The 14431-nt window shown below is 47.4% G+C and overlaps 1 protein-coding gene across 4 annotated transcripts; it reads right to left on the reverse strand.

The window, feature by feature from the left end:
- Positions 1 to 200: 200 nt before the first annotated feature.
- On the reverse strand, positions 201 to 11089 carry mindy1 (MINDY lysine 48 deubiquitinase 1). Of its 4 annotated transcripts, none has more exons than XM_085445825.1 (12): positions 11045 to 11089; positions 9136 to 9740; positions 8813 to 9058; positions 8492 to 8664; positions 6904 to 6961; positions 6548 to 6612; positions 6290 to 6448; positions 3648 to 3750; positions 3428 to 3570; positions 3159 to 3353; positions 2936 to 3076; positions 201 to 2192 (listed from the first exon to the last, which is right to left on the reverse strand). In XM_085445825.1, the coding sequence occupies exons 2-12, from the start codon at positions 9449 to 9451 to the stop codon at positions 2127 to 2129; spliced, it is 1665 nt and encodes a 554-aa protein (XP_085301951.1). In that variant the 5' UTR covers positions 9452 to 9740; positions 11045 to 11089; the 3' UTR covers positions 201 to 2126. The 4 variants fall into 4 exon arrangements, with proteins under 4 accessions (XP_085301951.1, XP_085301949.1, XP_085301948.1 ...); XM_085445823.1 differs by lacking the exon at positions 11045 to 11089 and adding an exon at positions 10983 to 11040; XM_085445822.1 differs by lacking the exon at positions 11045 to 11089 and adding an exon at positions 10811 to 10961.
- Positions 11090 to 14431: the final 3342 nt, after the last annotated feature.

Below are 14431 nucleotides of genomic sequence, written 5' to 3' on the forward strand. Positions count from 1 at the left end.
GATTTTTCTATGATCACAGGCGTACATAACAATGTTGGTCTGCATCCTTTGTTTCCTATAAACTAAATTTAAAAAAGTTTGCCAACTAATTAGTTGTAAAGGCGATGGTGTTCAAATGTTTGAAATTGTCTGTGGTGATCCAGAATAACAAGAACAAAATCCGCATGTTAATGTTTGTGAACAAATCCATGAAACTGAAGTCAAATTCAGAGTTTTTATTGACGATCTGACAGGACGGCAGATTAAACAAAGCCTGAACAGAGCGGCGGGCCAACAGTCACACCAAAGAAAACTAAACTAATAAATAAAATACCACAGACGATAAAAACATGGAGGTGACGTCCAGGTATGAAAAAAAATAAGCCAGAGAGAAAGTGCCTGCGTTCTATCTGAAGGCCACCAGATGGCGATAGCTGTAGCTGCAAAGACTTCAGGCCCTATAGAGGTGAGTAAGCTCTGCATGGGTGATTAATGACACACGAACAAATCTGCGAAATGTGGACCCGCCTGGTTTCAAAGAGGTTACGTGAACTGCTGTTCTGCAGTGACGATCTCACTAACCAGCAGGTGGCGTCAGAGTAGGTACGTCCATCTTTTTGCCGTCCGTGCCTAAAACCCTGACAGGCATGACGGGAACGTTGTTGTGGCGTTAAACAGGTTCTTAATTCTTTGTTTGATCTGAAGAAGAAACTGCACCAAGTCTGAACTCAGAGACGAACAGTTCGCAGGTTTTCACCTCAAACGTCCTGAGTTTTAGGTTTGTTTCCACAGCAGATTTAAGAGAAAATATAGAAAACAGCCACGACGTCACGGCTGGTCTGTCCACTCACTGTGAATGACGGCCACAAAATCATTTACAGGTAAAAGTTTTATATCAAGACTTTAGTTCAAGTTTAAAAACTGAGTCACTGCAAGTGAAGAGGACAAAATAAACCAGTGACTCAATCATGAATCTGTGGGACATGAAACTCAACGCGCGTTTACATTTGTTCCTTTAAGCCAAATTTATTGGTGATGAAATCAGTCGTGGTTAATGTTTACAGAAAAACAAAAACTCAGTGATATTAAAATGTCTTTTTTTACGTGTTTAATCCAAACTTTGATGTCATAATTTGGTCAAATGTCACAACCGTGACGACCTCGTTTTAATCTGCAGGGAAACAAAGAACCAGTCGGAGAATCACAGGATCTTATTTTTCTTTCACAACTTCAGACTGAATATTTGGGAGGTTCTGGTCAAACTGGTCCCAGGAAACACCAGTGAAAGACCCGTTTTTAGCTAAAGCAGCGCTACGGAGCCGTCACATTCGAGGTTAATAATGGCCTGCCGTGTCACATCACCATCGGCTCCTTCAGTCAGGCCAAACAGACAAACCCTAATTTTTCCGTCCTCGTCGTGGGAACACGATGTCATGGTTTAACTTTCACGGCGCCAAATTACAACAACAGTTGCCTGAAGGTGCTCGTCAGCTACAGCGTACAGTAATACACACAGCACAACAGCGCTCAGGTGTTTATCTTTAATTACACTTACTTTCAATAATTTGGAGGAAACATCCATTCTTAACATTTTGTTTTGTCCTAGTCTGGGATCTTTGTGATGTCACAGAGGGCATATCCTTACACAGAGCCAGCAGCTTTCAGTCGTTTGGTTTGTACGAAGTTAAATTTGTCCGAGTTTGAAAGAGGCAGGAATCATGTTTCCATTCGTTTCAGGAATTTTAACCGCAGCCACAGGAGGCGGCGGGGTTAGCAAGCACTGGGTTAAAGGGGGAGGAGCTAAAACATTTTGTTTCTGACCGTTTTAGCTCCTCCCCTTTAAGACTTTACTGATTGGTCAACTTCAGGAAGCCTACAGGGGAGTAGGAGCTGCGAAATAACACAGCTGCAGAGTCATAGGTCATTGTTTCAGCCACAGCTCCGTCTGATCACTTCATCGCTGTCCGATATTTATTAATGGTTAATAAAGACATTGGCAAAGAGCGCGTCCTAAAGACCTTTGACCTGTGAAACAAAGGGGAAGCTGGGAGGTTTGGCATCGAACGTGACCCCTCACCCGCCCGCCGCAGACACACAGGAGTCCGACGGCGTGACAGACGACAATGATGGCGGCGTTGCTGAAGAGTCTACAGAAGGACGCAGTCTGAGTCCTTGTCTCTTCTCCTGGATTGCTGTGCCCCCTGACCTCTGACCTGGAACACCGTAACAATAACACAGTGTAATCACCTCATGTCACGGTTATTATTGTCACATTGAGATCAATAAAAAAAAAATCTTTTCATGGTGACATTTACGTGGCAGTCAGAACTACTTATTCTAATAATGCACACTCGTCTTCTGAACGCTAACTCAGGTGTTTTAAAGTGGACATGAAACTATGTGCATGAAGGCTCACTGACACCTGCTCTCAGACACTGATGTAACAGCCGGGTTTAACAAATAAGTGCTGAAAGTTTTAAAAACAGCGCCCTCTCCTGTCAGTACGCAGCGTGACATCACGTGGTTGGCTAACAGACTGAGCTAACAAGTGACAGGATCGATACCTCAGAGGAAAGGACAGTGAAGCTGACCATCAGTGTGAGGGGATCACTGTAGCGCTGCAGCAGTCAGTTCATGTTAAACCAGGATCTACGGTCACTTTACTGTCTGTGTCTGCAGCAGGAAGTGGCTGTTAGCTGTGTTTGTACAACACTTTATAAATGAGGACTGTGGAGGAGAGCCTGAGTCAGGTGACAGGTGGTTACCAGAGCGACGAGCTGGGCTCTGTGATGTAAACAAGCCTTCACGTGCAGAGTTTCATGCCCCCTTTAAGGTTCCGGTTCCACACCAATGATTCAGTGTGTCCTGTTTGAGACCTGATTTTGGATTAAGGTGTGATAGCAGTGGCCTACAAGTGCTGCCCACAGTCTGCCGGCTTGTCTCCAGGTGAGCTTACCTGCTGCACTGAACCCTGTTGCTGGAGTTGCTGCTGTTGCTGATATTCCTCCTGCTGGAGCTGCCGGGCCAACTCCAGGTCACTGAGGGGCCCCGGGGCCCCGCCCTGCTGCTGCTGCAGGGACACTGCCACAAGGTAGTCCTGACACCCACAACAACACCCATCAGAGACGTGCTAACGGGCCAAAGTGCTCGGTGGCAATGATATTACCTGGTGAGCTCACCTGGTCAATTTGCCGCTGCTGCTCCTGGGCGCTGGGTGGCAGGTGGGGGGTGGGTGGAGCTCTCTGAGGAGGATGACACAGCCGGAAATCGGAGTCGCAGAAGTTTCCATCACCCTCGACATTATGAAGCGACTCCCAGACCACAGACTCCTCCTGCAGGAAGCCTTGATCTGTCACTAGCAGGTACAGGTGCCCCTGAGAGAGGAGACAAGTGCATTACCAGCCCCACCTTGTGTCTGGTCATGGTACTGCAGTGTGTACAGCCCCACCTTGTGTTTGATCATGGTACTGAAGTGGTTGTTCCTGAAGAACACTGAGATCTCGCCCTCTCTGGCCGTCGCGTTGAGCTCACACAGGCCGTGATACGACAGCTGAGTCGCCGTCGACTCCAGAAACTGCTCCGCCACCAGGCCTGCCCGGCACAGACGTGCACAATTATTATGTTCGGGCCATCGTGTACATATTGGGTACTGTGCACAAACACGTTACCTTCACTGACTCGGCTGCTTTCTGCAGAGTGTTTGTAGTCAATGATTTTCTCCACCAGTTGGTTGTAGCTCAGTTTGCCCACAGCAGCCACCATCTCTGGACTCTGAACACACAATCAGGAATTTTACATCATTCTGTCCTGTGGGCGGCCACAGAGAGTCTGACTGATGTCCATGTCCATGTCTGACCATGTCACAAAAAATAAAAATCCCACATGGACATTAAAAACCTGCAATCATGCCACTTCACTGTGCAGCATCATCAACATTACACGTCACACTCCAGACAGACAATGAAGGAGAGAAACACTTAAACCGATGTTAACTATGATATGAAAACATGTTACTACAAAAGATGTTCATGTGTTACTCAAATATGACAGATTAACGTCCGCTAAACTAAAAGTGTGTCGTGCAATATGAATGACGCACGCTTGACAGCCACTTCAGTTCAAACTAGGGGTGGGTGATATAAACGATATAAATTTGGCCTACGATAGAGATTTTGACTATACCGTTCTACCGCGATAGCGCATGTTGATGATGTCATCAAGCTGCGCCCGTTTTGGTCGAAAGCATCGCAGCGGCTACAACCATTATCATCTGCAAATTATGGCGGGCAACAGTCACAGTAAAGAGATTAAGCACTGTTGAAATGTGGGGAAAGCCAAAAACTGCACTTCCGTAACATTGATTCATAAATGTTGAATTCTCTCACAGCTGCTCTGTTCCCATGTTGTTGCAGTATATTAATAACTAACCTGGTATTGTGGATGAATGATCTCAGTTGTTCTCCTGACTGAAGTTTGGCCCGTGTACAGCATCCTGCTATGCGATTGCATTTGTCCCTGACCACCAGAATCTCTCACGTTAACTTTTGTCAAGTGGAAAAAAAGTTAGCGTTCATCCTGCAGCTTCACTGTGCTAATGTTATGCTAACATAGCTGTGTCGCTAGCAATCACGTAGCACAACATTATATACCAGCTAGCCCAACTTCAGTAACCCTGCAAACGCCACTGCCGTAATGCTCTGACAAGCCATCAAGCAGTGCGGCTTACCAAAGTTGTACTAAAACATTTTAACAGATTTAATCGGTTTGAGGTCAGTAAGCACAACCAGAATTCATACATAAGGCACACTCTCGATTTTTGAGAAAATGAAAGGATTTTAAGTCCTTATAGTGTGTAAAATACGTTATACAGAAGAAAAGAATATATCGCGATATATATCGTTACCGCACGTGCTTCAAATTATATCGCGATATGAATTTTAGGCCATATTGCCCAGCCCTAGTTCAAATCTAAAAATAAGAAAACAATAAATTACACATCCGTTTTTTTCCCGCTCATCTTAAGTTGGGTCGTGGGGGCAGCAGCAGGGAAGCAGGGCCCTCCCTCTCCACGCCACCCCCAGCTTATCCGGGGACACGTGAGACGTTCCCAGGCCAGCCGAGATGTAATCTCCAAGCCCGGGCCTCTTCCCGGTACGACATGCCTGGCAGGAACACCGTGCCCAGGAGGCGACAGCCTTAGCTGCCTCCTTGTGATGTGGAGGACTAGTGGCTCTGCTCTGAACCCCTCATAACGACTGAACTCTCTCCTAAGACAGAGCCCGTCCTCCTGACGGAGAACCGCTGTTTGTAACTACGATCTTATTCTAACAAAGAGATGAGATTAACAGGTGTGTCATCAACGATGCGCCGTCCGGTGGCAGATAGCTGCATAACATTTAAGATGATATTTTACCAGCATCAGGAATCAATTAACATTTTAACAACTAGGTTAAACAACTAGTAAGTCTGGCACCGACCAACACTTGACTTTTGTTACGGCCCAAGCGTTGCCTGTGTGGGCGTGTCCTACCGTCTCTCCTGCCTCAGCTGCCACCTTTTGAACAGCTCACTCCTTTCAGCAATTAAAAGTATTTCAGGTGAGCTCTGGTGCCAGAGAGCCATGTTAGTGGTTGCAGGTAGTGAGCTGTGTTTTGTGATTGTTTGCTCCTGCTTGGTGGAGAGGACTGTGTTTGGTCACCAATCCTTTTTTGACTTTTCAGTTTACTGACCAACGCTTGAGTTTTGTTCTGCTTCTTTAAATGTTGATAGCGGCTCGTCCGTCTCTTTTAGTTCAGTTACTAATAGAAGCAGTCAGCTGTCACCGAAGGCATGAAGATGCTAGGACACGCCCACACAGGCAACTCCAGGAGGCCCAGCTGAGGCCGTAACACTTTTTCCAGACAGTTTATTAATATTCATGTTTATTAATACTTTCCTTCATTTGTTCATATTTTCTTTCATTCTATAAATATTCTGTTTTCTAAACATCCTGATATCTTTCTGTCTATTGTGTTGATAATTTAATGTCAGAACATTTTATTAATTTTCTTGCTTCATCTGCAGCTCTATCAGCCAATCAGCTGACGGTACCCATGGGGATTGGCTGAACGAGCCAATCACCTGCTTCATCATTCAGAGCATTTTATCCAGAGCTCACACAGGTTCGGGAGAAACTCCGGGGTTTGATCCCTTGCTCAAGAGTACTTCAACAAGCAGACTGGAAGAGTTGGGGGTCAAACCGCTGACCTTGCATTGTTAAAACCTCGTTAAGGACCTGGACAGTCCTGCGTTTACGCTCACACACACTCACCTGAGGGTCGACCAGCCAGCCGTGGTACAGCGGGATGTCCAGCAGGTCGAACACGATGCACTCGGGCGTGTATTCAAAGTCCGTGACGCCAGTGAAACGCACATTGACGTCCAGCCCCGTAGACAGCTTCGGGAGGACCGCCATGGCGTCGCTCATGTTCTGAAAACACACACGCCCACGTTATGGTCTCCTCCCCAAAACGGCGTGCTAATTGAAAGCGTGTATGGGAACCAGCATGTCCGTGTGCTTCCTTGGTACCTGCTGGAAGTTGAGCTCCATGCCGTCGGCCTTCTGTCTAGGAGTGACGGACAGCACACACTCTCCTGAACAACGCACACACAGGAACATCGTCAGTAGGACAGCCCGCCACGACCTGACCAGCTCAAACACTCACAGGTGAGAATCCTGGTTTAACCCGACGTGTTGCAGACCGTGTACCATGTGACCTCCGCGGACAGTATCATTGTCGACAGCTGTGCCAGGAGCGAACTCATCGTCTACTTAACGTGGACCCTCCACGTTTACGAGCGAGCGCCCAGCCTCCTGCTCGTGCTACCCGGCACGTTTAATTTCATCATCGATACGTTTGATACATTACCCACAGTCGCTCTTACCCAGGTGAGCCATCAGGTCCTCTGTGGTGACCACCTCAGTCTGAGCAGGAAGCTTGGCCTGCGGCGCGACACACACACACACACACACACACACACACACACACACACACACACACACACACACACACAGGTCAGTTCATTTATAAACTTTATCAAGCGTGAGCGCCGGTGTCTCCTCTTCTGTCCCTCACTAAAAAAGATCAAAGCTGTTTACGACGACACAGACGTCTGCACAGTTACATCATTTTAGAGTGCTCTGATTGGTTCTCAGAGGAACATCTGAAACCACGGTCTACATAACGGTTCATCCAAAGTGTCTCATTAGCTGCTCAACCACCTGAGGCCAGCGGCCGCCACAGGCGAAGCACAGGTGAACCCACAGCACCGGATTCACGTACACCACATGGTTCTAACAGTTAACTTCCTGTTGCCACTAGGGGTCGCTGTGAGTGTTATTGACTATTCTAGATGCGTCCAGGTGTAGATCCCACCAAGCACGGGAAGTCTGGGAGAACACTTATAAGAGCTTCATGCACTGCAGTGCCGCAGACACACCCTTCAACGAAAAGTCAAAGGCTTTGTGATTTAATGCTGCCACCGCCGTCTTCGGGGCGACCTGTCACAACAGTCCAGTCCAACATCTTCGAGGAGCTCATCCTGGTACTGTGACAGCGCGCATGGGAACTATCCATTATCGGTAGAATCTATACTTACTGATCAGATTCGTTATCGATTCTCCGCTTTGAGGGTGACCGTCATCACTAAGCAGCACATCTAAGACCTTCATGCAGACTAATTTCATGCTGTGGGCCACATGTTTGTTTGTTGAGACTCGATAACGAATCTGATCAATAAGTATAGATTCTATTGATAATGGAATCAGAATTGCTAAATTCTTATTACGTCCCACGCCTGCTGTCACAGTACCAGGACGAGCTCCTCGCAGATGTTGCACCAGGATGATGTGACAGCTTGTTACCTGTTGAAGTTCAGGCGCTAGCTGCTAGGCTCTGGTCTGCATACACTGAGCTTTAGCATCACTCTTGTTCTTGGCTGGCTTAGCGTTAGCATATTGTCTGACTAGCTTAACGTTAGCATGCTCTCTGTGCAGATGTGGGCACAGAGCTGAACTTGTGCTTGAACTTTAGCATCGCATTCGTGTCCTTTTGTGCAGTAAAAATAATTTCAAGGACCTGAACTACTAGGAAAGGGTTCTCCCATGCCTTCTAACGAGGCCAGCTTCCCTGGGAACCAAAGCCACCTTTCAGCTGCTAGAAATCTGACTTGAACCTTTCCCGGTCTTCGGCGCAAGTCTGAGCATGACAACAACGAGCTCAGACCGACTGGAACCTGGGAGCTCTGAGCCCTGCCCTTCCAAACAGCTGGAACACGTAACATGCACCTCCAGGTTCTTATGTTACCATGACGACGCAGACAGGAAACACCTGCCCTGACTTCCTGAAGGTTCTCAGGCAGATGTTTGCGTACCTGCGTAGTGCAACTTGTTGTCTTTAGATCTGTGTGCTGCAGCTGGGTGGAGATGAACATCCACCTGCCGCTCCGCCCTTTAAATGATGGTGATTCTCACCTTCCAGCGCAGGAACAGCGTGTTCATGATGGCCAGCAGGGGGCAGGGTCCGTTCTCACTCTGGGTGATGATGGGTGTCTTCTTCTCCTTCCAGGTGATCCACTTCACCAGGTAATACGCTGGCATGGAGGGCCCAGGCTCCGGTGCCGCAGTAGGAGGAGCAGCAGCACCCCCTGTGGGGAGGGGGAGAAATGCAGTCACACTCAGCTAAACAAAGTTACATTTATTTGGAGTACTAAGGTGTCATCGCAAAATAAACCCAGAGAAGAAGTGCAGTCAGGCACCAGGCTGAGCACAGTTTCAGTAACATGGACGCCTCACCGGCAGCTTCCAGCGCCGCCTCGTCCTGCAGACTCGGGACTTCGGTGGATGGCGAGCAGCCCTCCGCACCCAGCGCCGAGTACGACGACGACAGGCCGTCATCCACGTCCAGGGAGTTTCCTGTTGTCACGACCCCATCCGATAGCTCCAAGCTGGGGATGGAGAATGATGCCGAGTCCGTGGACTCCAGCTGGTCGTCTGAGCCACCCGCTGTCACCACCGAGGAGCTTTCCTCCACGTCCAGACCTGCGGACAATAGAAGCACCATGAGGGATCCTCTGGGCATCTTAGGCCCCGCCCTTCACCCATGTCTCCTCCTCTACCTGGTCCTGCCCCAGCCTCCGTGGGTTCCTCTGTGGTGGTGGCGATTGTTAGAGTCATGTTTTCAGATGATGGACTTGGCGATGATTCTGGCGGCGTGGGTGTGGCCTCTTCCTCCTCCTCCATCGGGACCTTGGCGAGCGCAGGGCTGTCAGCGGCGCCGCCACTTGTGTTGGGGATGTCAGTTCTGAGGTGCGCTGGTGTCACGCTTAAGGTGCATTCTTTGGAGAAAGTCTGTGAGCTGACAGTGGGCTCCTCTGAATCGCATTTCATCTCCAGGTCAGCGATGGCGGAAGGCTGCTCCCTGGACTCCTCCATGATCAGCTGACGGCTTCACAGGCACGACTCCGTATGACAACACGTGGAGAGAGATGACTTAGACGGACGTGGTCACGAGAGAAACTAGACCTCAGCATCGGGTGGCTTTAAGACAGCAGGAGGCGCTCCAACATGGCCGCCAGGAGATCGTCACGAGAGAACGATCACCTGCCCGCCGCCTGCCAAGGGTGTTGGAAAACAGACACACCGGTCTACCTGAGAGCAACCATGGCTGCAGAAAATCTGAGCAGAGAAGAGACGCAGCACGGCCCTCTGACATCAGTCACACCTGAGGAAACACAGAAGAAGAAGTCAGCAAACACACGTGTGTGTGTGTGTGTGTGTGTGTCTCTGTCTGTGTGTCTGAGTTGTGGAGTTAGCTCAGAGCTGTGTGCAGCCATGAGGCTGATTTAAAGATGGATTCCGAGTGACGGTGCAGCGTCACCTCCATCCACTAATTTCTCAGATCTGTGACATCACAGAAACATTGTGTGTGCCTCACAGGTGTAAACTCTGATAAACATCTGCACACTCTCCACTTGACGGTCAACACTGCACATCCACCCTCAGCTGTTTGAACGGAAGCAGCTCCCCCCAAGCTGTGGGGTACAGCTGTGACCGTGAGAGAAGCAGGGGTGTGGCTGAGAACGCAGACCGACACCTGGACCGCTGCTGTACACCTGAGCTCCGAGCCTTACAGGTGACCTGTACTGGGGGGGCGGCTGCTTCACTCCCAAGATCGACGTGAAGGAAAGTTGTTTCCCATGACGCTCCTCAATTAGGTGAGAAGGGTTCAGCGGTGACTTACGCTCGCACACACACGGGTGGCAGCCTCAGCTGACCCCGGTCTTGCGGAGCGGCCGGTTAACCCTGCTCTTCCGGGCCCCGACATCCGGGCCCGTGCCCTCCTCCCGAAAACCGGTCAGCTTACCGGGTCCGGCGCGGATTCGCGGAGAACGCTGACGCTGGCAGATGAACGCGCGTGCTACCTGTTTACATTCCTCTCCGCCAGGTTCATAGGTCCCGCCCACCGTCCGTCCACATCCGCTAAGCTTCAGCAGCCTACGCTGCCTGTTAGCCAACTGGCTAGCTGTGAACTTTTTCTGTCGTAAAATTGTCATTAATGTTCACGCGCAGCAGCTCGTGAGGGCCTGGGAAGAAACGCAGAGAAACCAAACAAGCGGAACTCCGAGCGGAGCGGGAAGCCGCTTCAACACGAACCGTACAGATGTTACACACCGCGTTAGCTTAGCATGAGCTAGCTGGCACTGACAGCCAAACGCGATAAGACTTTTTTAACTTTATGTCCTTTTTGGTCTCTGAGCGGGGCAGCATTCACAGCCACAGCGGCGCACTCACCTCTCAGACCGCGGGCACGCGCTGTCGGGTTCGGCCAATCAGAAACATGAAGAAAATAAAACGTTACAAACAAAATGTGACGTTTTCACAGCTTCAACTCGCGTCGTACCCTCCTGACAGAGCAACTTCTACTCGGTATACGTCACGTCCGGTCTCACCTTCGCTCCCTCACCTTATTCCACAGAGTGCGTTACATCTGTGGACCACGGTAACATGGGCGGGCGGTGCGCTCACCTTTGACTGTTTTCGTACAAACCCCGCCTCCATTACCCAGGCTTCACGAATCGAGCCGAGGTGGACCGAAAACTGTGCAGGGAGAGTCTATCCAGTTGACTCCGCCTCCAATCCAACCAACCAGACGTGAAAGTGTTCTGTTTTGTTTTATTAGAATTTGTTTATTATTTCAAGTACATATAGAAAAATGGCAACTAGAGCTGCATAAATTCAATGGATACAACGAATTGCCAGAAGGAGTGATTACAGTAACAATATAACCACATAAATCAGAATCAGAATACCTGGGGAAATAATTTTTTGTTACAAAACATACATAAAACAGAGATAATGAATGTTGACAGTGACATAGATGTGTACACATGTCTAAGTTGCAAAGTTGAGTGAAATGCTGCCTTTTAGATAAACAGAAACAAACAACAAAGGGTAAATATATTATAAAATAAGATAAGATGACCTTTATTAGTCCCACAGGTGGGAAATTTGTTTTGTTACAGCAAAAGTGCAAAGTTATGTAGCAGAAATTAGAAAACACTGGAATGCAATAAAATACAATAGAATAAAATAAAATAATATATACAATAGAATAAAATAGAATAGAATAATATATACAATAGAATAAAATAGAAATACAAATACTATATACAACTGAGTAGGAAAATACAAAAATACAACTTCGTCAGAAGAAGAATTGCATAAGAATTGCACATATAGCAGTCTTATTGCACATGTGTGGGTTAGTGTGTTTGATCAGCTGCAAAAGTCTTTATTGTGGAGTCTGACAGCAGTGGGGAGGAAAGACCTGCGAAATCTCTCCGTCCCACACCGTGGGTGCCGCAGTCTCCCACTGAAGGAGCTGCTCAGTGCTGTCACAGTCTCCTGCATGGGGTGGGAGATGTTGTCCAACAGGGATGACAGCTTAGCCACCATTCTCCTGTCACTCACCACCTCCACTGGGTCCAGAGGCCACACCATAGAACATGGCTATTCAACTACGAAGTTAGTTGGGCCAGATTTTCAAACCAAGGAATTTATCTGGGCCAGATATTTTTTTTGAAGCCAGTAAGCAACAGATCATGATCAATTTCAAACCCACACAACTGTACTGAAAAACAAGTATTTTTTTTTATTCCTTTTCCCCTGTAAATCTGATGACCTCACAAATGCACACCAAAAGGTCCATTTAAAAAAGGGGGGCCATAACTAAAATTTTTTTTGCACATTTGAAATAATAATAATAATAATAACAAAAAAACATTTTGATAATTCCCTTTCAAATTAAAATAAATATTTCGCTGACCACTCATTTTTCCTGCCATGGATGGAGCCCCATCCGTCACAAGTATACAGACACGCTTCATATCCAGACCATTTTCCTCAAAAAGAGCTGAAATCTTCTCAAACATTATTTCGCCAGCTGTGTGTCCCTCTAACGGTAGTAAACCGAGCAATTTCCCATCCAAAAAACGGACATATACGCACAACTGTGCATTATCAGTTCTGTCTGTGATCTCCTGCTATAGACATTACATCAGTTTTCTTCAGGTCATTTAACAGCATTTCAAACTCGTTTGACGCCAGAACTTCAACTCTACGAATATTTGAACTGTCCTACAGGGGTACGTTTTTAATAGCAGATGTCACACTTACTTTAATTTATTCATCACTTTTCACCGCATCCACCACGGCCAGCATGCAGTATTTCACCGTTTCAGAATCTGTGAAAGGCCTTTTCTTCTTCGCCAAGAAGCAGAAAGGGAAGATGCTGCAGCTCTCTCTTGGGCTGTACAGGACCCTCACCATGGTAGTACAACTCCTGTTGTACTACCATGTACATTGGTAGTACATCTTACCATAATGTAATAATAATGGTAATAATTACAACATGGTAATAATCTTACCATGTTGTAAGATTATTAAACTCGGTAAAATGAATAAGTATTTGTCAGTCCAGGCAGGGTTAAACCGACAGTTTTCATTGTCAGTTTCATTTTGCGCTTTAGGAGTGAGAAAGACATGCTGTTGTCGCATCATATATTACAATGATTGTTTAATATGTTTACATCACGGTGCATTGTGGGTTAAATATTGCTAGGCTACTAGAAGTGTTGCATTCACAGTCTACACTACGCTGTAGGAATTTTTAATTTTTAAAAAAATTAATGAATGAATTAATTTTTTTGCGTTTTCTCTATGTTTCTGCCAGGACCACAGGCAGGGCCACTCGCAGGTTGCTTCTGGGCCGCATTTGGCCCGCGGGCCGCCATTTGAATAGGCTTGCCATAGAAGATGGCTGAGGCCACCACAGAGTCATAGAAGGTCTTCAGGAGTGGGCCCTCCACTCCAAACGACCTGAGTCTCTGCAGCAGGTACAGCCTGCTCTGCCCTTTCCTGTAGAGGGCGTCTGAGTTATGAGTCCAGTCCAGTTTGTTGTTCAGATGAACACCAATGTTTCAATTATCCATAATTCAGGGGGTTGTGAAGCTCATTTTGTAACCGGAAGGTCGCCAGTTCGACCTCCGCGTACACTGACGGCCTCTGACTGTAAAGTCATGTTAATGTCATGTTAAGCATTTTGTTAACAAGGCGACAGTGTTGGGGAGTAACGGAGTACATGTACCGCCGTTACGTATTTAAAATACAAAATATGAGTAACTGTATCCGTTACAGTTACCGTTTAAAAAGGTGGTATTCAGAATACAGTTACTTTGTTGAAATAAATGGATTACACGGCGGTACTTCCTGTTTCATATGTTCGGCTATGCCCTCTCTATGTTTGGTAATTCCACGCCGTTGGAAACCCAAACAAAACACGCATTAAGAGGCTCAAATGCCCGTGTTTCAATCTCGCGTCTCATAATGACGTGAAGAAATATTTTTTTAAATGATTTAATATGAAGGCAACAGGAAGTGTTACAGGCATCGCCCTAAAGCCTGATGGGCAGTGTAGTCTGTGCTGCAGGGAGGATGGACCCGTGATGTGTCTGTGAGTGAGGGAGAAAAAGGAAAAGTAGGAGCTGTCACTGAGCAGAAACGGGAGCTGGAAGCATGTAAATATAATAATAACCACTGCAGCCAAGAAGAGAGCCTGACGAGCCCAGCTGTGAGTAAGCTGTTAAGACTCGACTGTACACCGTGTTCCTGTTTCCTCTGAAACAATAAGCTCCGTTGGAGCAGCCTTTCAACGCCTCTCTCTGTCTCTGCTAGCAAAGTTGACCCAGACAACAAAGTAAACTAGTTTTCAGCTACGAGCCGACACGAACCCGACGTATTAGCCAGAGGTCCCTTTACCACGGTTTGGAGCCGCTGACCTGTTTTATATACGCGCCGAATAGTTTTCTATACGAGATCGCTGCAAAAAGTGCAGCCTTATCTAATGTCCACCTA

The sequence above is a fragment of the Copadichromis virginalis genome, linkage group LG22, assembly GCF_057382275.1.
Source record: "Copadichromis virginalis isolate Kocher_CV1m ecotype Utaka linkage group LG22, C_Virginalis_male_GT1.1, whole genome shotgun sequence".
NCBI classification, from domain to species: domain Eukaryota; kingdom Metazoa; phylum Chordata; class Actinopteri; order Cichliformes; family Cichlidae; genus Copadichromis; species Copadichromis virginalis.

Excerpts from the sequence above, each read along its gene's own strand:
- mindy1 (XM_085445825.1), bottom strand. The coding sequence starts at position 9,451 with ATGGAGGAGTCCAGGGAGCAGCCTTCCGCCATCGCTGACCTGGAGATG. Across the intron at positions 6,962-8,491 it reads CGCTGTTCCTGCGCTGGAAG|GCCAAGCTTCCTGCTCAGAC; the intron begins GTGAGAATCACC and ends GTCGCGCCGCAG. Across the intron at positions 3,077-3,158 it reads AGCAGCGGCAAATTGACCAG|GACTACCTTGTGGCAGTGTC; the intron begins GTGAGCTCACCA and ends TGTGGGTGTCAG.